At 47.5% G+C, this 24,636-nt stretch overlaps 1 protein-coding gene across 1 annotated transcript; it reads left to right on the forward strand.

The window, feature by feature from the left end:
• The first annotated feature begins 2,534 nt into the window (after positions 1 to 2,534).
• On the forward strand, positions 2,535 to 22,403 carry Vstm5 (V-set and transmembrane domain containing 5). Its single transcript, XM_021171198.3, has 4 exons — positions 2,535 to 2,826; positions 20,351 to 20,677; positions 20,772 to 20,912; positions 21,313 to 22,403. Exons 1-4 carry the CDS (start codon positions 2,739 to 2,741, stop codon positions 21,354 to 21,356), a joined length of 600 nt encoding a protein of 199 aa, XP_021026857.1. The 5' UTR covers positions 2,535 to 2,738; the 3' UTR covers positions 21,357 to 22,403.
• The last annotated feature ends 2,233 nt before the right edge of the window (positions 22,404 to 24,636 follow it).

Raw genomic sequence — 24,636 nt, forward strand, 5'->3', positions numbered from 1 at the left:
TTGAATCTTTCTACCAGCTTTTTATCTCAAGAGATTCTTCCTTCTAGTATGTGTTTCTCATGCTTCAGACTTCCTGGTCCATACATTCAATTGACAAGCAGTCATTTTGTGGCTACCACATATCAGCTGCCAGGTTAATGGCAGTCAGGAAAACAAGTGTTTCCCTTTAACCTTGGGCTCCACAGAAAAGGGACCGTAGACTTGGAGGCCTCTCTTGATTTGGGCTATTGAATCTCCATCAGTGTGTGAAGCCCTTGGGACTTGGATCCATGCGTCATTGATCTTTGGAGTGTCAATACTTCCAGCTACAGGGCATGCTGGGTAAATGTTTGATGAGCTAACCAGTAAATGCACAGGATGTGGGAATTAGAAATATTTTAGAAGACCCCTTATTCTCAATTAAAAAATTGTTTCTAACATTTCAGTGTGCTTTGTATCCTGTGCTTGAGATCAAACTCAGCACTTCAAGATCCTGGGCAAGGGGTCTACCACTGCATCCCACCCAGCCCCTATCTATCCAAACGTGGATAAGATTAAAAATAGAAGATGATTGGCTCTTTGACTGTATGAGATTGTTGACTGTAAGCACATTCATTAATCTCATATCCTGTGACCACAGTATCTGACAGAAACAACTTGGTAGACTGGGATTTATTCAGGCTTATATTTTCAGAAGGCTCCAGTCTGTCACAGAGGGTAAGGCAGGGCAGGACAGCTCCATTCATGCCAGTGAGCCTGTGTGGAGGACACTGTTCAAATTACAGCAGACCAGGAAACTAAGACAAGAAACTGGTATTGGTGTCTGCCAAATGTCTGACCCTTGTGACCTCCTTTAGGCTCCATCCTAGGTTCCCAAGGTTCCAACAAAGCAGCACTGGGTGGAGAAGGAGCATTCAAGCCGAAGCCCCTAGGAGAGCACTTTGAATGCTAATTATAAGGCTGGGATTTTAGATTGGGAAGACTTGGGAAATGGCTCAGCCACAGTCAGTAAAATGCTTGCCTTGCAAGCAGGAAGGCCTGGGTTCAGATCCCCAGCACCTGCACTAAACAAACAACCAAACAAACCATAGCAGTGCACATCAGTAATCCCAGGACCAGAGACACAGAGACAGGAGGACGGTGAGGACTTCTGACTACCCAGGGTAGCAAGTCAGTGAGCTCTCAGTTCCGTGGGAAGCCTTGTCTCAAAAATAAGGTGGAGAAAGGCCACAGAAGCTCTTGCCTTTGACTTTTGGCTTACACTCAACACACACACACACACACACACATACACACACACACACTTTATTTTATTTTAAATTGACAGATAGTAGTTATTGTGCATGACCTAGTATGTTAAAGTATGTGTAATTCGAGCGGCTGTATTACAGAGAAGCCCATCCCAGCACATCACTGGGGCTCCCTGGACAACTTGCAGCTCTGTGGAAGAGTCTCCCCTCCCCTGGCAATGACATAATCCAAGAGTTCTCTAAGTGCCCTAGTGCCCTGAATCCTTTAAGTGGCTTGTGCTTTGTGAGCCGCCTCCTCCTTTCAGGAAAGAATGTCTCAGCTGGAAGGAAACAGCTACACAGCAAGCAGCCACCACCCTTTCTATCCTTTCCCTAGGAAAGCAGAATCTTTTCCAGAGACGCCCTCCCGAGTAGACTTCCCTTTTAAGTATCACTGCTGCTTGTTCAGACTCAGTCTTGTTCAGAATAGTAAGAAAATCTAGTTCTGACGAAGTAAACTATTCTGCCACAACTAGCTTGGGCCAGTTTTAGTTTCCCTGACTTCTACAACTTTACACATCACCATACCCCCCTTTGAGTCCAGTTGCTTTGAGTCTTACAGCATCCTGGTTCTTCATTTAACAGCAGACTATATAGCAGTTGGTCATTGTTTGCAGGCCCCACCTCTTGCTAGGATTCCTAAAGTACCTAGTCACTCCTGAGGATTCCAGAGTGCTGAAATTACAGGAGGGCCACCTCTAGGGGCTCTACAAATCAATGTGGTTGTGTCTCTAAGTGTAGCTCAGGCATCATTCCAACACTGTCCTGTGGTGGAACGCCCACCTGAGCCAGGTCCCAGACAGAACGCAGCTTTCAGAATCCTTTCCTGGCTGGCTGAGTAACTGGCCGGATGAATGGATGGTCAGACGGATGGACGGATGGATGGATGGAGCATAACTGCATCTACTCCACCAGAGCTAGCCTGAGTCACCCTATCTGTCTCCCCTCACTCCTCACATCCCAGGCTGTCACTTGGTTTTCCTAAAAGCCTCCCACTTGCCCATGAAGTCCTCAAATTGTCTTTTTGGACCCTTGGGCAGCAGCTAGCACTAGCCCTCCCCCCCCCCCCCCAGTCACCTCCCTGCGCTGAACCTTGAGTTGATAAAGTGGGTGTGACCCTCAGGAAATTGCTCATTATTTGCCATTAGTGCCTCTGAGTGCGTGCCTTCCCATTATCCCATATCTTTCCATATTTATAGCCCTCCGTTCTCTCACTCCTCCCTCCCTCTTCCCTTCCTCCTTTCTTCCCTCTGTCCTAGGAACTGGTTGAACCAGAGTACAACCTGCTCATCTGCCTCTGGCTGAGCAGCTGCAGGAGCGGAGACGTGCTGAGTTGCGAGCAGAGCAGCAGAGCCAAGGCTTGGGAGGCTAGGCTGGCGCGCTGCGCTGCGGGGCGCTGCTGAGGGCGAGCATTGGACCGGCCACCTCCCCGAGGCCCATGCGGGGGTCAATACAGCCCGCGGCTCGCTCATGAGGCCACTGCGGTGCGGGGAGAGGACCCAAGGCATCCCGCTGGGGCTGCTCGCGTTCTGGGTGACTGCTGCCCGCTGTCTGCAGAGTAAGTGCCTGATTGGGAAACCTCGTAGGTGGGAGCAACATGGAGGGTGGGAACAACATCGCTGCAAGGAACGTCCCCTATGGTGCTGTCGGGAGGCCACGGTGATGCGGGCTAGGGTCATTTCACCACCTCTAAGCTGGCGGGGCGCAGCTGGAGAGTCCTAGGCCGAGCCAAGGCTCTCTCAGTGCTCTGGGCCGCTGTGGCTGCTGCTGTCAAAGCAGGAAGCCGTCCTGGAGATAACTCGCTCCCTGCCGGGCCCTGGCCTCCTGGGCAGCAATTTTTATTTTCTTTCTGAAAATAACCAGGCTGCAAACCCCAGGGTGCTCACTGTCACTCTCTGGTGGTAGACCCTCCTTGGGTTTCCTGGGTCCTATGGATTTCCCTTAACATGCAGCAGACTTCCAGGTAGCCTGGGGCTCAGGAAAAGAGGTCGTGGGGTTCACTGGAGCATGAGACCAGAGAAGGTGCCCCGTGAGGCAGCACTAGAATGGTGAGTCAGAATGTGGTACACATTGAACATCATCTATAGACACGAAAGATTATAGTGCAATTCTATTCTTGTTCAAGGACTAACATTATTACCATTCCCATCTTATGGGTCAGTTCATGGAAGTTTAGAGAAGACCAGAGAGGGGTGGCTGGAGTTAAGAGGGCTGGTGGGGAAAGCAGATCTTCATCAAGCGCCTTTGTTCACGGATTCTTGGGATCCACAAGCTTCCTAACCATTTAGCCCATATGAAATGAGAGCCTCTTTTTCTGTGTTCTACAAGTGCTGCAACTGAGGCACGGGAAGGCAGCACTGCCCAGGTAAGGTGACTACCTACCTAGCGAGCGGTGAAGCCAAGGCTCAAACAGCTTCTAGGTCTTTTCTTGGAGACCAGCCTTTGTATTTGTAAGACTCAGTAAGACTGGGCTGAGATGGCTGGGCTGTGGCTTCTGCCGCTGGGGGGCCTGGACTTAGCCCCTTGTTAATCCATCACGTAGGAATCTTGACAATGATCTTTCCCGTTGTTTTCCCAAGCACAAGTTTCTTGTCACCATTCTTGCTCTTGGTACAGCCGTCTGTCTGTGATGTTCAGAGGGTAATATCCAGAGCCTGTCTTCTCCCTGCAGGAAGCAGGCCACAGTAGGTATAGGGGATACAGTGGTCAACAGTTTTTCCTTTGAAGTGGCCTTTGAAGGAGGCAGGTGCTACCTTCTGGGAACACTTAGAACTCAGATTTGGGAAACCAGAGGACTCTGTGCAAAGGAACTCACACTTACCTGGTCCTAGCAGTTAGATGGGAGCCACCATAACAGTGTGACACGTAAGCCTGAGGAGTAGGTGAAAGTCTGTGTCACCTGGTGACTGTCTCCTGCCCGGCTGTCACCAGGCAGGTCAGCACTGTCCGTTCTGATGAGCCCCGAGTCTGCCCCTCTCCAACCAGGAGCAGCTCTTCCCAAATGCGGAGTGGGTGTGAGCCTGTTCTGAGGGGGCCTGTGCTGGAGGACAACCCGGCAATGTGGAGAGGGCCTCTCCTCTCCTCACCAGCTCCCTGCATCCTCTGCCTCCTCAGCTTCTGCCAAAGGCTGGGGTATAACTCAACGTCAGCTCTTTTCTAGCATCATGAACAAGGCCCCGTGCTTGGCACCTTGCACTGTTAACAAGAAACCATAAATGTAAAAGAAGGAGGAAAGTGAGAGCAAGAAGCTCCCTTAAAAAAAAAAAAAAAAGCCAGTGTTACAACATGTCCCCAAACACAAAATTCCTGTATTTGGAAGCTTTTGCTCTGTCAGTGGTGGTGTTAGGGACTAAATATATCCCCCAGATGCATTGGTTGAAACCTCTGATGTGGCATTAGTCCCCACTGTGATGAGACTATCAACCTTATCAAAGAGAAATCAGAACTCTTTCTTTGCTGGTGGGGACACAGTGAACAATTTAATAAGCCAGAAAGAGGGTGTTCGCTTAACTATAAATGTCTTGCCAGTGAGAGCGCTCAGCAGGCAAAGGCACTGGGACTCACAAGGTGAGGAGAGCGAACTGGCTCCTGTAAGTTTATCCAGGGACCTCCACAGAGTCCATGCACCCAGGCACACACACACAAATAGAATGCACACAAGTAAATAAGTAAATGTAAAAATATTTTTAAATTAAATTAAAATATAGTATGACTATAGATGTCTTGGGAGGTCTGTATTAATACCTTGGATCTTGCACTTCCTGACCTCCAAGACTGAGAGGGGAAATAAACCCCCACACTTCAGTCATCCAGTCCATAGACTCTTAACTGCAGCCCACACTAGACAACTTGTACTGCCAAGTGCGGAGCTAGTGTCATGAGCATGTAGAGCTGTAGATGGCGCTGTAGAGCCAGTTACTGGGTGGAGGCTGGAGAAGTTTTCAGTATACTAGAAACATGGGTTGGAAGTGAGTCTTACAGAGAAATAAGGAGTGTTCTTGGACAGTGCAGAGGGAATTCCTGTGGAGTAGTGAAGATCCAGGCTGAGCTGCCTTTGTGCTTTAGTGTTCTGTGGAAGGTAGAAGTCGAGAGTGAGGCGGCTGCTTATTTAGCTGAGGAGATTTCTAAGCAAAGTGTTGGAGAAGGGGCTTTCTCACTCCTGGCTGTTCATAGCAAATCCAAGAGGAAATGAGAAATTGAGCTGGGCGTGGTGGTGCACTTAGGAGGCCAGCGTGGTCTCCATCATGAGCTCTAGGCCAACTAAGACTACATAGTAAGACCGTGTCTCAAAAAAATAAAATAAAATAAAATAAAAAGTTAAATAACTAAAAAAAAAAAAAAAAAAAAAAAAACAAACAAACAAAAAAGCCAGATCTTAAAGATTTGGCTGTAACCTGCCTGTAGTGTAAAATAATAACACTAAAGGTATACTGGGAAGAGGGTGGCAGGGGTGTGGTGAACAGCCCTAGTAAGCATGGGTGTGAATGCACACACTAATCAGTCACCCCAACAGAAACTCTGCTAATCTCAGCTGACAGGGCCAGGACAAAGTGAAGGAAGAATGTGGGTTCTTAGGTGCTGCTTGACTAACTCATGGAGCTATGCAACTGTAGACATGTTCTTCCAAACAGGAAAGTAACCAGGACTGATTAAGAGATCATCAGGGCTTTGAAACAGGGCTGCCTTGGTTCAAAGGAGAGAGAAGAGGACATAGTTTCAGTGTCAACTGCTCTGACAGTGGACACAGGTCACCTGGAGAATGTCAGGAGTCACCTCAGTGTGTGAAAAGGCAAATCATCAAACCCAAGAATCTAGTCTTAGCAGTGTGTCTTACTGAGCTTGGAAGCCATCATCGCCCCTGGCCTCCCTTCAGTTTCTTTCCAATGAAATGATAATCTCCATGTCCACGGTGGTCACATCACTGTATTTTGGGACATGTCACTTCCGTAGTTCCCAGTGCATAGCCAGAAAGAGCCTGGCTTCAGGATGACTTATCCCTGGCATCATCTCACGCTCATCTGCCTCAGAGGACCTTGAACTAAGACTTCAAAGTTAACTTTGGAGTTGATTCCAGAATGGGTTCATATTTTCAAGGCTACTGAGATAAAATATATGTGGTTTTTATGTAGAACGGATATGAGTTTAGGAGACCAGAAATGGAAGATATAGATGGAATATATGCCCACAAACATAGAAAAAATGAAAATCTACTTTCTCTCTGTTATGTTGGGATAGCACGACAGTGACAGCCCAAAGGACAACAGGAGAGACCTCCCTCATCAAGGACCACAAATAACCTGGACCTGGGTTTTCCTCCTGGAAAGTAAAAGATGAGTGAAAGTCTAGTAATGCTATTAAGAAGGGGATACATCCTGAGCCTTGCATTATCAGCTGATCTCAGTGTGATGAGAACATCTTACAGGATGCTCACAGGAACCAAGGTGTCTCTTATGTCACCAGAGGATATGCTCTCATGAGTCATAATCATGCGTGTGGTCCATGCACATAGATAGCTAAAGCAAAGTAGGAAGAGAGAGAGAATTGCTAAGTTTAAAGCATCAAAATGATTTTCTCTTTACTGATTCCCTAGCCTGCTAGATATCAGTCAGGGAACACAGAAATGAAAAAAGGGATCAGACAGGGGGCAACAGGCACAGAGCATGTCTTGTCCACATGTCTATCCAGTTGAGAACGCATGCTGGTCTTTCTGTCACAGGGGGTAGCTAAAGCCTGCCCCTTGCTGACCCAGAGAAGCCCTTCTGTGAAGAATCCCAAGATGGCAGAGAGAAGTCTCCAAGGCTCAGTGCCAGTCCCAACCTGTAAGCCCTGAGTTCACAGGGCCAGGACAGTGAGGAAGGGGACTCAGTGCTTCCTCTGCAAGTTGCTTATGAAGACAGGTGCACAAACAAACAAACAAACCTTTTGGGGAACTAGAATGACTGACTCATGGTGGTCAGCAGTACTGACTGCTCTTCCAGAGGTTCAATTGGCAGCTTTCACATGGTGGCTCATAATCACCTACTGTAACTCCAGTTCTAAGCAATCCAATGGCCTCTTCTGACCTCCAGGTTGCACATGGGATGCGTATACATTCATGAAGACAAAACACTCATACACAGACTACAATAAAGCAAATAAGTAATTTTTCAAAAGAAAGGCAGGTGCCTATGCACTACCCCACACCAGTAAAACCAGCATTGCCAAGGGCAGGGACCAGACTGTGTGGTTCTGCCTTTGAGCTTCTCCAGCTAAAGTGTGGCCAGGCAGAGCAAGTCTCTCTTGGACAATTGTCCATCAGTCTGGTCCTAGGGGAAGAACTGGCCAAGAAGTACTCAGGTGTCTCCTACTTTTGATTCTTAGAACACCCACCATTATGTCTTAGATTCTCGAGTGTTATGTGGTTCGAGCCACACAGTCTTATAAAGACTTTCCAATGGGGCTAAGGGTAGGACATGACTCTATTTTGCTTTGGTCTCACTTGTCTCAGAAGTTCTTGAGCACTTACTGCCAGTGGCCATCAGGAGCTGGAAGGTCTGAGGGACCTGCTGGGCAAAGTGTAATCCCAAGAGGGCGAGTTACATCACTAGCACTGGACGTTGAGACTGGGGCTCAGTTTGGAATGGGAAGGATTGTTTTAATGAGGAAGCCTTGAAGGCTAAGTAGGTGGGCAGCGAAAGCTCGGGCTGCAGGAATCATGGGCAGCCTCCCGGCGCTAGCACAGCGACAAGGAGATTATTCTTTAGCTCTGCTGGACTTTATGCTCCTGTGTGTCAGCCTCCTGTTCTGTACAGGACAGTGTGGTACTTTCCCCACTCAGGAAATCCGTCATGTGGAAAAGTCCATTGCCAATCACGCTTCTCTCAGAATGCATGTTGTCACTAAGCAGCAATGCCCATATGTACCTTTCTTGATGCAGGTTTCTGGGGAGCCAAGGCCTGTCAGACACTAACTAGCCCAGTCCTCAGTGAGTCTGCACCTGCTCCCTCTTCTGCTCAACCCCCTGCCCGTTAAGAAGACGGATCTTGCGAAGGTCATGGATCTTGGGTGGAAGTTGTTGGGGTAAACCCCAGTGCTAGAGAAGGAGGGAGATATAGCCCTGGACACAAAGTGCCGGTGCCAGGACCTAACAGGAAGCTCTTTTTGTCCGCCTGTCTCTACAGACAACCTAATGTTAAAAAGACTCAAGCCAAGGCCTGGAAGCAGAACCCCATCATCCCCTTCCTTCCCCCTTCATCCAGCCTTGGACATTCTTTGTGATGAGAGTCCAGATGTTCTTGAGCTAGAACGTTTCTCCTTCGTGTTAGAGGAGTTAGACACAGAGTAGAGGCTGGAGATGAAGGCACTGAGAGAAATGACCCTTCAGGGTATATTAGAGGAGTTATTGAATGTCACAGATAGAGTGCCAGGCCTCTAAAGCCAGACGGACTTCAGTTTCGTATTGGACAAAAGGAGCTGTCAGAATTACAGGTTTGGGGCCTGGGGGTGAGGCAGTCCCATACATAATGGTAGCCCCACATGATGTGCACGTGGCTGGGTTGCCTTTGATTCCCATGTGGCAGAGGAAATGGGAATGGGCTGCAAGGCTGCAGCAGGCATTTCCTGTCAGCTCCCCACACCTGCGTCTGGAAAAGGCTGCAGCAGGTGTGGCCCAATCTGTAAGGCAACAACTCCTGATATAACGGTTAAAGTTCAATTCATTTCAGCGGCCCCCGGGGAACTGGCCCGGCAGACAGAACAGGTCACACTTAGGGCAGTCCTTGAAGAGAGAAAACGACCCTGAGACCAGGGAGTGGTGAGTTGAGCTGAGTTAAAGAGATAAGGCCCACTGGGAACCGGCCCATAGTCTGGGTGACTGGAGTTGAGGGTGAAGAGGAATCATGGGAGACAGAGGTGGAAAAGAAAGCTGAACCAGCATTGAGGCCTTCCACAATCAAGGCAATTCGCACGTGGGAAACTAAATACCTCAGGACTCCTGAGGCTAAAGCCAGAGAGGCAATCATCTGGCCTCCTGCCCACCTTCCACAGCTGGACCACTTACGAAGGTCACTCTGAATGGAAGTTAAAGCTGAGATGTGGGCGGGTTGTAAAGAGCTCTGCTCCAGGCTCTCCCGGCTTCTGTTGGTCGCTGGCAGTCTCGGTGTTCCTTGGCTTCTGCACCACATCTCTGCTCCCACCCACCTGCACGTGATGATGTCACTCTGGTTCCAAATCTCTTTTTAAAAAGACAGCAGGTCAGTTGTGTCCAGGCTCATTTAGACTTGATGGCCTCTGTAAATGCACAGTCTCTAAAGATCATATACTAAGACAGGCTAGGAAGCCACCATATCTCTTGGGGGGACACCATTTAAACTTTAACAGGCAGATAAGAAGGGTGGAACTCTGGGGAGGGCACACATCTTGGAAAGCTTTTCCAGTGTAGCCTGTAACTCCCAACCGTCCTTCCCAGATCTGTGGTCACTACTGCTCCACATCTTCAAACTCCTTCTGATGGAGTCTAAAACATACTTTTAATCCACTAGAGGATGCACTTAACACCCATGCCACATGAGTGTGGTGGATAGGATCAGAGCAGCCCTGGATGGAAGGCAAAGGAGGCCCCGTGGCCCTGGAATTAATTGTCCCTGGGGGTCCAGTTCTCTTCCCTACACGGTGGTTTTCTTTGACTCATTCACTGACTGCCAGGCCATAAAGATCCCTAATTACCAGTGTGGAGGTAGCAGCTGAGAGTGCTGAAGGGATTTGTAGAGTCTCCCCACTAAGGTAAATCAGCCAAAACAGCTGGATATCTCAGCAAAATATAGTATACAAGAACTAGCTGAGCCGGGCATGGTGGCGCCCATGTCCCACTTTAGTCCCAGCACTTGGGAGGCAGAGGCAGGCGGATTTCTGAGTTCGAGGCCAGCCTGGTCTACAGAGTGAGTTCCAGGACAGCCAGGGCTACACAGAGAAACCCTGTCTCAAAAAACAAACAAACAAACAAACAAACAAAAAGAACTAGCTGCCAAAGTGGGAAGGTGCCTAGAGACCAAACTAAAAGCACAGAACAGCATAGGCTCCTACGAGATTGTGGGATCTGTAAGCCCATAGATGGGATGTGGGGGTTTATATGCTAACCTGACAAAGACAGGCTAGAGATACAGTGTTGCTAGAGTGCCTGCCCCCATATACAAAACCCTTGGCCAACCTCTATCTAGCTCAGTATAAAGTGGGCATGGTAGTATATGACTATAATCTCTGCAGTACAGAGCTAGAGGCAGGAAGGAACAGAGTTCAAGGTCTCATAGTGATTTGAAGGACAGAAGGATAAGGAGATCAAAGCTATATAGTGAGTTCAAGGACAACCTGGGTCACTTGAGAACCTGTCTCAAAAAAGCAGGAACAGGACGAGACAGAGGAGGCCAAGGCAAATTGGAACATAGGGGTTTTCTCAAAAAAGAAGAAAAGCAAACTACGGAACTGAAATGTGAGTCAAGAAATAACCTAAGTGTCAGGAGCAGACTGCGGTCCTTGGCTGTCTGAATAGCTTCGTGCCCTCTAGAAGGTTTCCTGTATTCACCTGCTCTAATGGTCACCTTGGAGGCTTACTGCCTCTCTCTGCTAACCTAGGCCTAGTCCTGGAAGCCTCTAGCCTCCTTTCAATCTAATATAGGCCTAGAATGTTTTCAGCCTCTGAGACTTGCTATTGAATAAGCTCACCCTTTCTAGTTCTTCCTGATCTCTGAATGGCTGATTCAACTTAGCTGTTTTAGCTCAAACTCCTCTCCAAGCTTACTGATTCAATCTGATATCTCTCAGCTTCTCTTGAATTGTTCTGCTTGGCCTCAGACTAACTCTGGCAATTTTTTCTAATCTTCTGGCTCCTTCTCATTGTCTGGCTAGTTCTGTCTTCACTGTATAGCTTGTTTTCTGTCTGCAACCTGTGTCTGTACAACTGTCCCAGTAAAAGTGTTATGAAATATAATGGGCAAGGGGATTCCTGGCAGGCCTATGCCAAGGTATGCCCCTGACTACTTATGTCATGCAACAGATCTGATATAAAGGGGAATTGTTGAGGGAAGGGAGAGACATGAGGACCTGGAGAAGGAGGCAAACAGATAGGAGCAGAGCCATGAGGGTAAAGAAGGTGGGGAAGCACAGAGAAGGACAGAAAGGAGGAGAGAGATAATGTGCAGAACACACACACAGAGAGAGAGAGAGAGAGCGCTGGGGTGGTGGACAATCCTTTTATATGCAGCTCACATATAAAGGGATTGGTGGAGGTGGCAGGTGATGGTATAAGTCATTTCTAGGTCTCTGGGAGGAGGAGCCTAGTGGAATTGCAAACAAAACCTGCCTCTTTCTTTCTTTCTTTCTTTCTTTCTTTCTTTCTTTCTTTCTTTCTTCCTTCCTTCCTTCCTTCCTTCCTTCCTTCCTTCTTTCTTTCTTTCTTTCTTTCTTTCTTTCTCTTCTCTTAAGTAGCTTCCCTTTCCTCTCTCTTCTCATGAGAGTTGAGCATATCCTATTCTATCAAATCTTTCTCTGATTCATCATGTTGTCTGCCCCTCAGTTAGATGTCCACTTTCCAACATGGGTGCTTCCTTCTACAAACTAACTTTACCTTCGTTGTTTGAGATTAAAGGTGTGTACTAAGGGCTGAGTCACACCACAACTAGAAACAGGTTTTCTCAGTAAATAACACAATCTCCGTTTTCAGGGTGATCAAATATCCTGTAACAGCTTCAAACGTGTGCCAGCATGAGCTGATGGGTTTGTAACTAAGATGGCTGCTGTCAGGTCAAGCTAGATCCTCTACTGGGGTCTTCTGCACTGCGTGTAATCCCCATCTTCCATAGCTGGCATTTGTCCCTTTGTCAGCTGGCAGACCCCTTCACTCTCAGCCCTGTTCCTATGAGTAAGGCATGCCCTGGTAGAAGAGGACACAGAGCTGACCTTTTCTGTAAGGCTGAGGAGTGTCCTTGTCAGGATCAGGAGCAGAAGTTTGCCTGTTTTCTTTGTTTTAAAAACTGTGGGGATTTTTTCTGGGCATGGTGGTGAGTTCCAGGCCAACTGGGGCAGCATAATGAAATCCTAATTCAAAGGTGGGGGCATGGAGTTGAGATTTTTTCCTGGTATATTTTCGGTAGTCTGAGGTATATAGCACAGTGTCTTCCTGTTGGCATCCTTTAAGCAGAACTTCCTGCACTCCTGCCTACCATTTACACTTTACTTCTTGGAGCATAGAGTCCTGGGCTCGGCAATTGCAGCTTTGCTTTGATTCCTCCTAACACACCAGGCCTGTGAAGTGACTATAGATAGCCATTACATCAATCACCATTACAGTTGACAGAGGCCTAGTCTTAGATTAGCCATAACTTGGCCAAAGTCACAGCAGTAACCAAGAGTAGGCTGGTACTGGAACCTACCTCTGCTGACTCATCTCATTTAAAGGCCTTGATTCCCTGATGGCATTCCCTGGGCTTGTCTCCATGTATGGCCACCATTTGCAAGAAAGCAAAGTTTTGGGCTCTGTTGGAAATCACACATAGGAGCAGGGGCTGCATGCTTGTATTCACACAGGGCTCATTGCTTATTTTAGTCACAGCAAAGGAAACAAATTGGGTCCTGATGTTCAGCCATGGGGACCTGAGATCCATTTTTTTTCCAGCTTGGCCTAGTCCTGCATTCTGCACCGCATACCTGCAGGCCAGCTGCATAACCCATTAAGGGGAGACCACTGCTTAGTAAGTCCTATCCATGTGCCAGAGTACCACAGGATTCCTGGGGTGCAACATAGACCAAGCAGACTAAACTACCATCTAAAGAGAGAGGGGTGTTCAGTAGTCACACAGTAAGGACATACAGCCTGAGGGGTGTGGTGATGGAAAGGAGCCTTAGGAGAAGCTGGGATAGGCTTTCCAAGCTGGCTTCCACCTATTTACTATCAACAGTAACGCTGAGTATAACTTCTGTACACACCCTGACAACTTAATGTTATCAAAGTTCTTTATCTTTGCCAGTCTGATAACAGCCAGAGTCATTGGACTTCTCACCTTTGGTTTCCTTGAACTGTGATATGGGTCTGGGGCCCACAGATGCTGTTCATAAGCAGTGAAAATTTGCTATTTTAGAGTGAGTTTTCTTATTGAGATACAAATTTTGAGCTTTGTTGAAGGGGGCAGTCTGGTCCCCCACACTGAAGCCTATCTCTGTCCAGAGTGTTTGGGTGACTTTCCAAGATCATGAATCAGCAACATGGTGGGGGCTCCTGAAGGGTGAGCTGAACTTTAGTTTTTTAGTAACCAGATTCCGATGAGCACTCACAAGAGGCTGAAGTACCCCTTAAACTATGTGAGCATGTAGTTGGCAGCTACAATGGCCAGCCAGTATTTAGTTGCTTCCATCCAAAGGTGTCTTCTAAATTCTAGCCTTGCCTGGGTGGCAGAAACTGGCCAGGACATGAGTCTTTTAGCTGCTACTTAAAATTTTTGGTCTCCTCAAATTGTCAACAGTTCAGGCAATGCAGCTTGTCATACATGGAGACAAGACCTGCATGCAGCCATTTGTCCATCTTCAGAGCGCATGACCTCCACCAGCACAGTGTCAGGCCCTGTGCTGTGCACTAGAATGTTCCAAATGAGAATCTCCAAGGCTACCAATAGGCTGGTGGTCACCCAGCACCCTTGTCTGTCCGTGACCTCAAAACACACAGTGAGCTAGCTGCCCAGAGGGCAAGTGTGTCACCAGTTCTCTCTAACTTCCCAGCAATCACTGCTCTTGTCTGAGGTCAGAAGCACAGGAAATGCAGTTAAAGAAAAGATAGAGAAGACAGTCACAAACTGGGCAGAGCTGCAGGGAGACCCCACCTCCCCCAGTGACTGGCTTTGTGAGCCTGTTGGTGATTCTCACTTGAAAGGTTTCTCAGCCCTTTGGTTAAGAAAAAGTGGAAAAGAAAAGAAAAAGCAGGGTGTAGTAGCACAGGTCAATAAATCCCAGTCATAAGGAGTTTGAGGCCAGCCTGCACATTATAGAACTGTCCCTCAAAAAATAAAATAAAATCAATAATTCTAGATGATTTAATGCAAAAGCTTGCATAGTTGTATAAACCTGTACTCCTAGCACTCAGAGGGAGAGGGATCCCTGCAAGTTCAAAGCCAGGTGTCTAAAGCAAATTCCAGGCCAGCCAGGGCCACATAGCAGAACTCCGCCTCACACAACAAGTGACTAGATAGCTAGATTGATTGATTGACGATGGAGGAATAGATAGATTGATAGATGATGGGTAGACAAATGATAAATAGATTAAGAAATGATGGATGATAGTAGATAATTGATAAATTACAGATAGAAAATAGAGGATTGATGGATGATAGACACATACATACATACATGCATACATACAGGTAAAATAGATGATAAATAGATTGAGAGATGATAAATGATAAATTGATAGATATATTGATAACAGATAATAGATAGATGAGTGATAGATTACCACTAGATGGATAATAGTAGGTTGAAGACTGATAGGTTACAGATAGAGGATAAATAGGGATAGTAGATAAACAGATAGATGATAGATAAATAATAATAAATAGATAATAAATAACAAGAACTGGTGATAGATAATTATATACATAAGTGCTTAGATGCTAGATCGATAATTAATAGGCAGATAGAGAACTACAGAGATGCATACATATATAATACATAGACAAATGGACAGATAGCTTATAAAGTGCACTGAGCATAGAAATCCTGTATTCTAGCCTGGTAAGAGCTCTGCAGGTAAAAGCACTTAATGCAAGCTAGAGGACCTGAACTGGATGCCCAGAGCCAACTCCCAGGAAGCTTCTCTGACCTACACTACATATACACATATTCTCTCTCTCTCTCTCTCTCTCTCTCTCTCTCTCTCTCTCTCTCTCTCTCTCTCTCTCACACACACACACACACACACACACACAAATAAATCCTTACTACCAGTCCCGCCCTCCCACACACTGGTTGTCTGATGAGCCTAATCTTCCCAAGCGCCAAGCAGCAACTTTCCTGGGAGGAAAAGCTGACACTTCTCACGGCCACTCACATAGTCATTGACTCAACAGACATGATGGGTCAGCCACTGTGTACTCCGAATTGTGCTGAGTACAGGTGTCTGGGTCAGCCACTGTGTACTCTGAATTGTGCTGAGTACAGGTGTCTGGCCTTCAAGGCTGACCTGGAATTTGACCTCAGTTTTCTTATTTATTCCAGAAGCCTAAACTCTGCTCTGTGTTCTTTGTTAAAGGATAACTAGCTGTGCCAAACCAGCCTGAGAGAGAATGGTCAGCAGTCATGAGTGGTGTGGGTCTTTAGCGAGCTGAAGTGCTCCAACCCTGAACAACTTCTGTGGTTTGCATCAGTATTCTAGGTTGGGGTGAAGGGCGGCTTCCTGAAGGAGCCTTGAGACCTAGCAGAGGCAGCTTTCAGCAGAGTACAGTGTCCTTTGAGGGAAAGTCCTGGCAGAGGCTGCAAGCTGTGCTTTGAATTCCCATTGAAAGGGAGGTTGGTCAGGAAGAGTCTTTATACTTGGAGAGACTGAGATCCACCTGAGCATAGCACTAGGCCAGGCTTCTGTCCCAAAGGTAGCCATGTGGCCACCACAAGTGGTGGAGCACTGGATTCAAGAAGCCCAATAGCTCTAGGTGGCTTCCTTAATTCTGCATTTCAGAGAGCTCGCCACGGACCCTCAGAGGGCTCCTCACCAGTCTGGCTTGGTGCCACAATCATTCATGTTTCTCATTCTTTGGCTCTGAAACATGAGGGTCCTTGTTAAACTGTAATCGGTTCAAAACAATGCTGAAAAACCAACTTAAAGAACATTTAACAGACCTGAAGACACTCCCATTTGGGCTAAATGTAAGTTAAGTTCTAGGACATTTTACATGATATCAGAGTATGACAGAGTCAACTCAAAGAAATAAATCCACATGTCTACAGGAACGCTAAGAAGAGTACACTCATCCCTCTTGAATTTCAGACGGGGCTCCCTAAGTAGCTCCGACTGGCCCAGGACTTGTGCTGCAGCTCAGGCTGCCTGAAGTTTCCCAAGCTTTTGCCTAACTTCCCTAACTTCTGGGATTATAGGCAGTATGCCCATGTTGAGAAACAGCTTTCTTTTTGCACTGGGCTGGGACTGGGGGCACGCACACCACATTGCATGGATGAGGTTTGACTCTTCTATCTTGTTTGAGTCAAATCTTGAGAAATAGCTTTTTTTTTATTATTTTTATTTTGTTTTACAGAGTAGTACTAGCCAATAAATTTAGAAGAAAGGTGGAATTTAATATATCATGGAATTACAGCTGTAGCAATCTATGAAGTAGCTAACAAGGTGTGGTGCAGCGGTGAATGCCAAAGCCTCCAAATGCACGGAGTTGCCCATCAAGGTGGCCATGTGGTCTCTAGAGAAAAGGGTGATGTGCCAATCACAACTCAAGTCCCCCAGCCACCGGACAGACTTCTAATGTTTGTCTTCTGGGTTGGTGCAAAATGAAAACTTCACATTTACAGTGCTTTTACTTTGTTTCCAAACAAATCTAGACTGAAATGTTTAAAAATGATGTCACAAAAGTCTCACGCCATTTCTAAGGGGGAAGCTTTGCTGGATTAGAGAGGCTAACAAGGCATAAGGACCAAATGCAGAGAGTAGATTCTGAGTAGGAACACAATGGGTCATCCTGTGAACAGATAAGGAACTTGGAAGATACCCTGGACACTAGGAAGTAGTGGGGCCAGAGAGACGGCTACGTGGGTAGAGGTGCTTGCCGCCCACCAGCACTGACAGTCTGTTTGATCCCCAAGACTCACATGGTGGAAGGAGAGAGCTGACCCCCACAGCTGTCCTCTGACCTCGGTGCATGCACCATAGCACACACTGCAAATAGACACACAGCCACATCTGTAAATACACTAGCATAGACTAAGAAAATGGTGTTATCCCAAAGCTAAATCTCAGGAGTGGGTGGCAGCGTTCGTGTGTCTTAGAACATCTGCTCTCAAGAGAAGCCTCAGGGTGCCTGTCATGTACTTGCTTCAGTTCAGTCCCTGAGACTCCTCTGCTCGCCAGATGCCAATCAAAACCCCAGGTTGGGGCTGCAGAGATAGTGCATCTGTTAAGACTTGCTGCTTCTGCAGAGGTTCTGTTGTCAGGATGCTGCTCGCATCTGTAACTCCAGTTTCAGGGGATCTAACACCCTTTTGTGGCCTCTGCAGTACCATGTGAACATGGTGCATAGACATATGTGCAGACAGCCCATATGTGTGTCTACAGACACACAAAGCAGACACATATTTCTGGTTTTTAAAAGTCCCAGGTCGTCTCCCATGTTTCAACTGCCTGGACCACTGTTGGTGCTCAACCAGTCTGCTAGGACAGCTCATAAGACCTGTAGAAACACTTCCCTTACCTTTACCCAGTCACGGGGAGCTTACACGGGCTGCAGGGGGGCACCAGAGGAAGACATAGGAGACAGGGTGTGGGAGGGCTTCAGAACTTTTTACCCTTTCTGGGTGAGCGCTCCTGCTGGCATCTGTGTGTTTAGCTTTCCAGAGCACTCAGAGCACTGTCCTTCACTGTCCTTCACGTGCTTGCTCCATGTGGGCACAGAGCACTGGGGAGCAGCTTACCTCTTAACCCCTGCCCTCCCTGGAGGCTGAAAGAGGCGCTCGAAGCTCCAGAATTCCAGTCACTCTTTCCCTTTCCTGGTGACCAGTCCCATTCCTGAAGCTAGCTAGGAGTCGCTGGCCACCAGTCGTGTCATGGGTATACAAAGACCCCCCTACCCCCCCCCCCCCGCACCCTGTCACTCCCATCGCTCTGGATGGTTCAGGGCTTTAGGAGTTGGGTTGACAGGATGTGGTGGCAGAAATCAGGTAAATATTCTTGCATGATAATATTAGAGGGAGAGAGTATATACACTCCTGTTTCTTGGCAGAATCGCTCTAGAAAGCCGTTATTACCGTTTTAAGATTTCTTTTTACTGTGCTTACTTATTTTGTGTGGAGAAGGTGCACATGCTCAATGGACAATGTGAAGGAACCAGTTCTCTACTACTGTGTGGGTCTCAGGGACTGGGCTCAGACCATCAGGCCTGGTGACAAGTTCCCTAACTCACTAAGCCATCTCAGTGGCCCTCCTGCCCATTTTTTAAAGCATGAAATCCCTTGCTTTGTTTTAGTTACCCAGACACCCCCAGGATATGGGTACAAGGCTACTATTGTCAGTGGCAGAGGGCAATAGAAAGGGTCTGGAAACGTTACATGTTGGGTTACCTACAACCAACAGCATGGATCCAGGGCAGCCAGGCACCAGAAGATGAGAGAGCTAAATGGGAAAGAAAGGTGGGAACAAGGGCCTTAGATAGGGTTTTCACTGCTGTGCTATAACACCGTGACCAATAAGCAGCTTAGGAAGGAAAGGGCTTACATCACTCACTTCCACATCACAGTCCATCTTTGAAGGAAGCCAAGGCAGGAGCTGAAGCAGAGGGGAACCCTGCTTACCAGCAAGCCCATGGCTTGCTCAGCCTGCTTCCTTCTACACTCCAGAACCATTCCAGAGGTGATACCACCCACAGTGGGCAGGGCCCTCCCACATCAATCATCGAGGGTCTTGATGAGCAGAGACTGTCTATGGTTTTAGAGCTTCATTGTAGAGAGGCAGAGAGAAAGAGAGAAGGTAGAAAGAGGGAGAGGGGAGAAAAGGGGGGTGGGAGAGAGAGAGAGAAAGAGAAAGAAAGAAGGGGGGCTAGAGAGGAGAGTAAGAAAGGTGAGAGCTTAAAGAGAGCAAGGAGGGGCCAAGCAGTTCCTTTTATAGTGGGCTGGGCTATCTTGCTGTTGCCAGGTAACTGTGGGGAGGAGCATACCTGGCTATAGTCAGGTAACTGTGGGGGTGGAGTGTAGCCAGAATGCCAGGAGCTTGGGACATTGTCTGCGTGACTGATAGTCACACACCTCTCCTGCAGGGGCTGTGGGAGCAGTAACTTCGACAGGAGCCAGGGGTCCAGGAGACATGACCAAACACCTTCTGTCCCATCGGGTCCCCCCGGGGTTCTAGATCTTTGCTGGTCTGGAGACCAGGCTGTCTGTGCACAGCCCACTGCCCCACACTGATCTCCTAGTTGAACCATAATATAAATGTTTGAGCTTGGAAGTCAGTCACCCTTGCATAAACCTCAGTCCTGCAGAGTGACCCTGGGCAGGCTTTTTAGTCATGAGCCTGAGGCTTAACCACTGATTAACTGGCAATGGATTATAGGAGACTTCAATAGTATGGGGCCTGGTACATGGTGTGCACTGTATAACAGAGTACCTATATAGTACTTGTGAAACACACCTGTTCAATGGAGGCACTGCTATTCCCTTACACACTCAGCAGAAATCTCTGCTTTATCCAACCTCATAGCCACACCTAGTTGGTCATTATGCTCAGGCCCAGGTACTTCCTAACACAAGTCCTTTTTAATTCCCCGTCTCTCTTTCAGTAACCACCTAGTGGCCTCTCTTGTTCCCACTCTTACCCATTAGCCCCCAGGCTGATTTCCATGCAGATATTAGCATCATGACTGGGTTAAAGGTACTCTGCAGTTCCCATGATGCCTGAGTTCCCAACACTGTCAGTTTGGACTCCCGCCCAGTTCTCTTGCTTTTCAACCTAACCCCTGCCCAGTGTTCCTTGCCTTTCAGTGCTGACCATTCTCAACATACCCTCAGGACAGACACCAGAGCTCTTTTCACCTCTGCCAAAAATACCTACCTCATATTTTCCTTCACAAGGACTACCTCCTCTTACTTGTCCATTGGGTCTGAGCTCAAATGTGATTTCCTCAGAGAAGTTTTCCCAAGCCATTGTATACCCCCTCCACTGCTCACAGTGTCCCTAGCTTATCGTCAGTGCGCTGGCCACTACCTAGCGGCAGGCTGTTCTGTTTACTGGTCCCTAGTGTTCCGGCCCTCGCTGAATATAGAGCAGAACTGGGCAGCCGTGTCTGCTTACCTGGCTGTGTTACTATAGGTGCTCATGAAGAAACTGATTAGTAAGCTGGTTGATGTGTACCCTACAGGTCAGGGGGTGTCACTGTACATTCCACAGTCGGCCATCAACGCCACTGTCCAACAAGATATCCTGTTGTCAGTGAACTACATCTGCCATGGCGTGCCCACTATTGAGTGGAAGTACACACCTAACTGGGGTGTGCAGAGGATCGTGGAGTGGAAACCAGGGACCCCAGCCAATGTCTCCCAAAGCCACAGAGAGAGAGTCTGCACCTTTGACAATGGCTCCATCCAGCTTTTCCGTGTGGATGTGAAGGATTCTGGCTATTACATCATCACTGTCACAGAGCATCCGGGGAGCAGCCAGTCTGGCACCATCTTGCTGCATGTGTCTGGTAAGAGAGCCCTAGGGCCCCCTGAGCTACAGGCACATGTGGGTGACACTGTGGTATTAAGAGAGACCTTGCCTCCCCTCCTGTCCCACCGCAGAGATCCGCTATGAAGACCTCCACTTCGTTGCTGTCTTCTTTGCTCTGCTCGCTGCCGTGGCTGTGGTGCTAATCAGCCTCATGTGGGTTTGCAATCAGTGTGCATATAAATTCCAAAGGAAGAGGAGGTACAAACTCAAAGGTAATGCTTTGGGCCGGGTGGTAATTCCTTCATGCGTTGGAGGCCAGAGGTGGCTCCTGTTACCTCATTCACACTAAGAAAAACCACTGGGTGACAGATATTCAACCTCTTGAGTATGTGTGTGTGTAAGTCGGAGGTCAATATTAGGTGTCTTCCTCAAGCATACTCCACTCCTGATTTTTGAAGCAAAACATTTTCTCTGACTAGGAGATCACTGATTGGCTAGACTGGCTGGCTGATAATCCCTGGAATCTGCCTGTTTCCAACTACACCCTGAGCACAAGGATTACAGACGTGTGCCCTGGAATTCTTACATGGGTTCTGGGGCTCTGAATTCAGGTCTTTATGATCGTGCATTTACCCAAAAGAGGTTGCCTTTGACTTGTCTTTTGCTTTGCAGAAAGCACCACTGAGGAGATTGAGATGAAAGATGTTGAGTGTTAGCCAAGACTGCGCCCAATCACATTGCTACCTCAAGAGAAAAACAGTATTTTCCAGTCGAAGGAACAAACGGAGCCCATCCTTGGTGCAGCTCTCACACCCTTTTCCCAGGAAGACAGCTGGCAGATAAAGAAGCTGACCGTGGACCTGGAGGGGATGGCTTACTTATATAAGCCAGTTCTAGGAGTCGCCTGTAGTTCAAAGCAACATCTGAGATTTTCAGCCAGGAACTTTCCTTGGTTTCAGCTTCAGGGCCACGCTGACCCTTAAAACAGGCAGGCACCAGCTACCACACTGCAGTCCCACATTGCCCTGCTGAAGGAGCTACTGTCTCCAGAGCCGGCGTGTCTGCAGAGGGGCTGATGTGCAGCTCTCTGCCTTTGTGCTCCTGTCTGATGTACAAACGGCGGCACCCTCCTCCTCCCCATTTTACATCCCATAAAACAGGAAGCAGTTGAGTGCACAAAGGGCCCAGCTCTAGGCACAGTCCTTCCTCATACAAAGTTAACTGGATAGCCTAAACTTGGGTTACTATGAGAAAAACATGGCTTAAGTTGACTGGGGTAGCTGGATGGGCAGTACACCAGTAGAATCTGTAAGGCTTCATCCAGCTTCATCCTATTCGATCAGCAACACTTCAGGTCTCCAGTCAGATCCCAGGCAGAGGAGTGTGTGCTATTCACCTACCTCATATGGCATCAGGAGAAGCCAGTATTAGCCTAGATCTCTCAGAGGGATTAAGCAAAGCATGCAAGGGCTGGAGAGATGGCTGGCTGTTAAAGGCTAGGCTCACAATGAAAAATGTAAGAAAAGCATGCAAATCATTGAAGGATCTGTAAAGTTAGTTGAGAAAGTGCAGTATCGCATAACAAAGGTTAAAATGCCCTGGGATGGGACTGGAGAGAAGGCTCAGCTCCTAAGAGCACTTACTGTTCTCCCAGAGGACCCTGACTCAATTCCACGAACCACATGGTATAACTCTGGTTCCAGAGAATGCCTCGCTCTTCTGGCCTCTATGGGCATTGCATGCACACAGTGCACACATATATGTGAAGGTACATTCATACATGTGAAAAATAAAATTTAAAAATTAAATCTAAGCCAGTTTGTTTTTCAGTGACCTGGGTTACCTTGGGGTTTGGGTCTCTGTTGGCCTTGGCTTGCAGACTCTCAGACTGTTGTCAGGGCTACCTGAGAGGGTCTTCTTCCCTGCTTCCATTACCGAGCTCTAGCTGCAAGCATCCACTCTCTTCTTGCTTCTGATGCACAGCTACAGTTCAGTGCTACCACCACTCCAACCATGATGGAAGCTGAGGTCAGTGGTTGTGTGCAGGGCCTTGGCTGCAGATCCATGCACACAAAGGTAAAGGGGGTACTAGAATATTCCTTTTATTTTTTTTTTCCTCTCAGGTTCCCAATGCCTATATCTTTTTTACTTCCCATGTTTCCCATGTGGCAGATAAGGAACTGTTGCAAATATTCCTTTTTTTCTTTTTTTTTTTAAAGATTTATTTATTTATTATATGTAAGTACACTGTCGCTGTCTTCAGACACTCCAGAAGAGGGAGTCAGATCTTGTTACGGATGGTTGTGAGCCACCATGTGGTTGCTGGGATTTGAACTCCGGACCTTCGGAAGAGCAGTCGGGTGCTCTTACCCACTGAGCCATCTCTCCAGCCCCCTCCTTTTTTTTCAGGAGACAAAAACATTGGCTCCCTCTCCTCTTCCTCAGGCCTCAACAACAAACCAAGGTGTAATAACTTGTTGTGTTGTAGATAGACCATTTTGAAATGTGTGCTTCCAGAATTTTTTCTTTAACCAGGGGCACTTTTGCTTTTAATTTTATTTTACGTGTACGAGTACACTGTAGCTGTCTCCAGACACACCAGAAGAAGGCATTGGATCTCATTACAGATGATTGTGAGCCACCATGGAATTGAACTTAGGACCTCTGGAAGAGCAGTCAGTGCTCTTAACTGCTGAAGAAATGTGACCATGGGCAAACGGCAAGTGGAGTGCCACGGAATGGCTATAGAACCAAATGTCATCGATGGGGTGGTGTCTTAGGATTTTTTTGTTTTGTTTTTGTTGTTGAGACAGAGTTCTCTGTGTAGCCCTGGCTGTCCTGGAACTCACTTTGTAGATCAGGTTGGCCTCAAACTCAGAAATCCACCTGCCTCTGCCTCCTGAGTGCTGGGATTAAAGACGTGTGCCACTATGCCCAGCAATGAGTTTTAGGATTTTATTGCTGTGAGGAGACACCATGACCAGAGCAACTCCTACAAAGCAAAACATCTAATTGGGGCTGGCTTACAGTTTCAGAGGTTTAGTCCATTATCATCATGGCAGATAACATGGCCGCATCCAGGCAGACATGCTGGACATGAAGTTCTACGTCTTGATTCGCAAGGCAGCAGGGAGAAATTGTGTACCACAGGGGGTGCATATGAGACCTCAAAGCCCACCCCCACAGTGACTCACTTCCTCCAGCAAGGCCATACCTCCTAATAGTGCCACTCCCTAAGGGTCAATGGGGGTCAATTACATTCAAAGTGTCACAGCTGACCTTCAGGAACATGTCTCAGATGCAGTTGCCTTGAGTGATACCAGGGCAGCGAAGGCTCATTCCTCCAGCTGTCGTGTATCAGAATTGGCTTATTATGCTGTTTCCTGACATCAGACGCCTCTAGAATTAACTGAGAAACTACTGTTACCACAACTACATCAAGTTTCACTCAGAAGAGCGGTGGATTGTCAATATATGTGATTCTGCATGTGACCATCTCAGCTGCCAATCCTTAAGGACAGCTGGAGTCCTGATTTCTCTTGCCTTTCAAGAATCCCTAATTGCAAAAATATGCTTGAAAAGTCAAGATACACAAGTCCCCACTACAGTGCAAGCTCCCTCTCCTCAACCCCCCTTTTCAGAGTGCACAGTATCTTTCTAGACACACATACATTACAGGACACATTCCAACCATCATCCCCAACGCCCTTTCCTTCCTCTGAGTCTGGAGCTTGAATCTGGGCGCTCATGCATGCTAGGCAAGCACCCTCCCACTGGGCTCCACCTCAGCCCATGGACTCCATTATCCACATGACCTGCCTGCTTTTCCTCATGTGTGTCAGCATTGCCTCACTTCATGTTTGCCCTATTAAATTGTACTCTGGAAAGTACATCCCCCTTGCAAACACAATCCACAGCATGAGTATTCATACAATGCTTTAAAAACAAAACAAAACAAAACAAAAAAACAAAAACAAAACTTTGAAACAAGGTTTT

This window comes from Mus caroli, unplaced genomic scaffold, assembly GCF_978045245.1.
Source record: "Mus caroli unplaced genomic scaffold, Mus_caroli_1 scaffold_11, whole genome shotgun sequence".
NCBI lineage: Eukaryota > Metazoa > Chordata > Mammalia > Rodentia > Muridae > Mus > Mus caroli.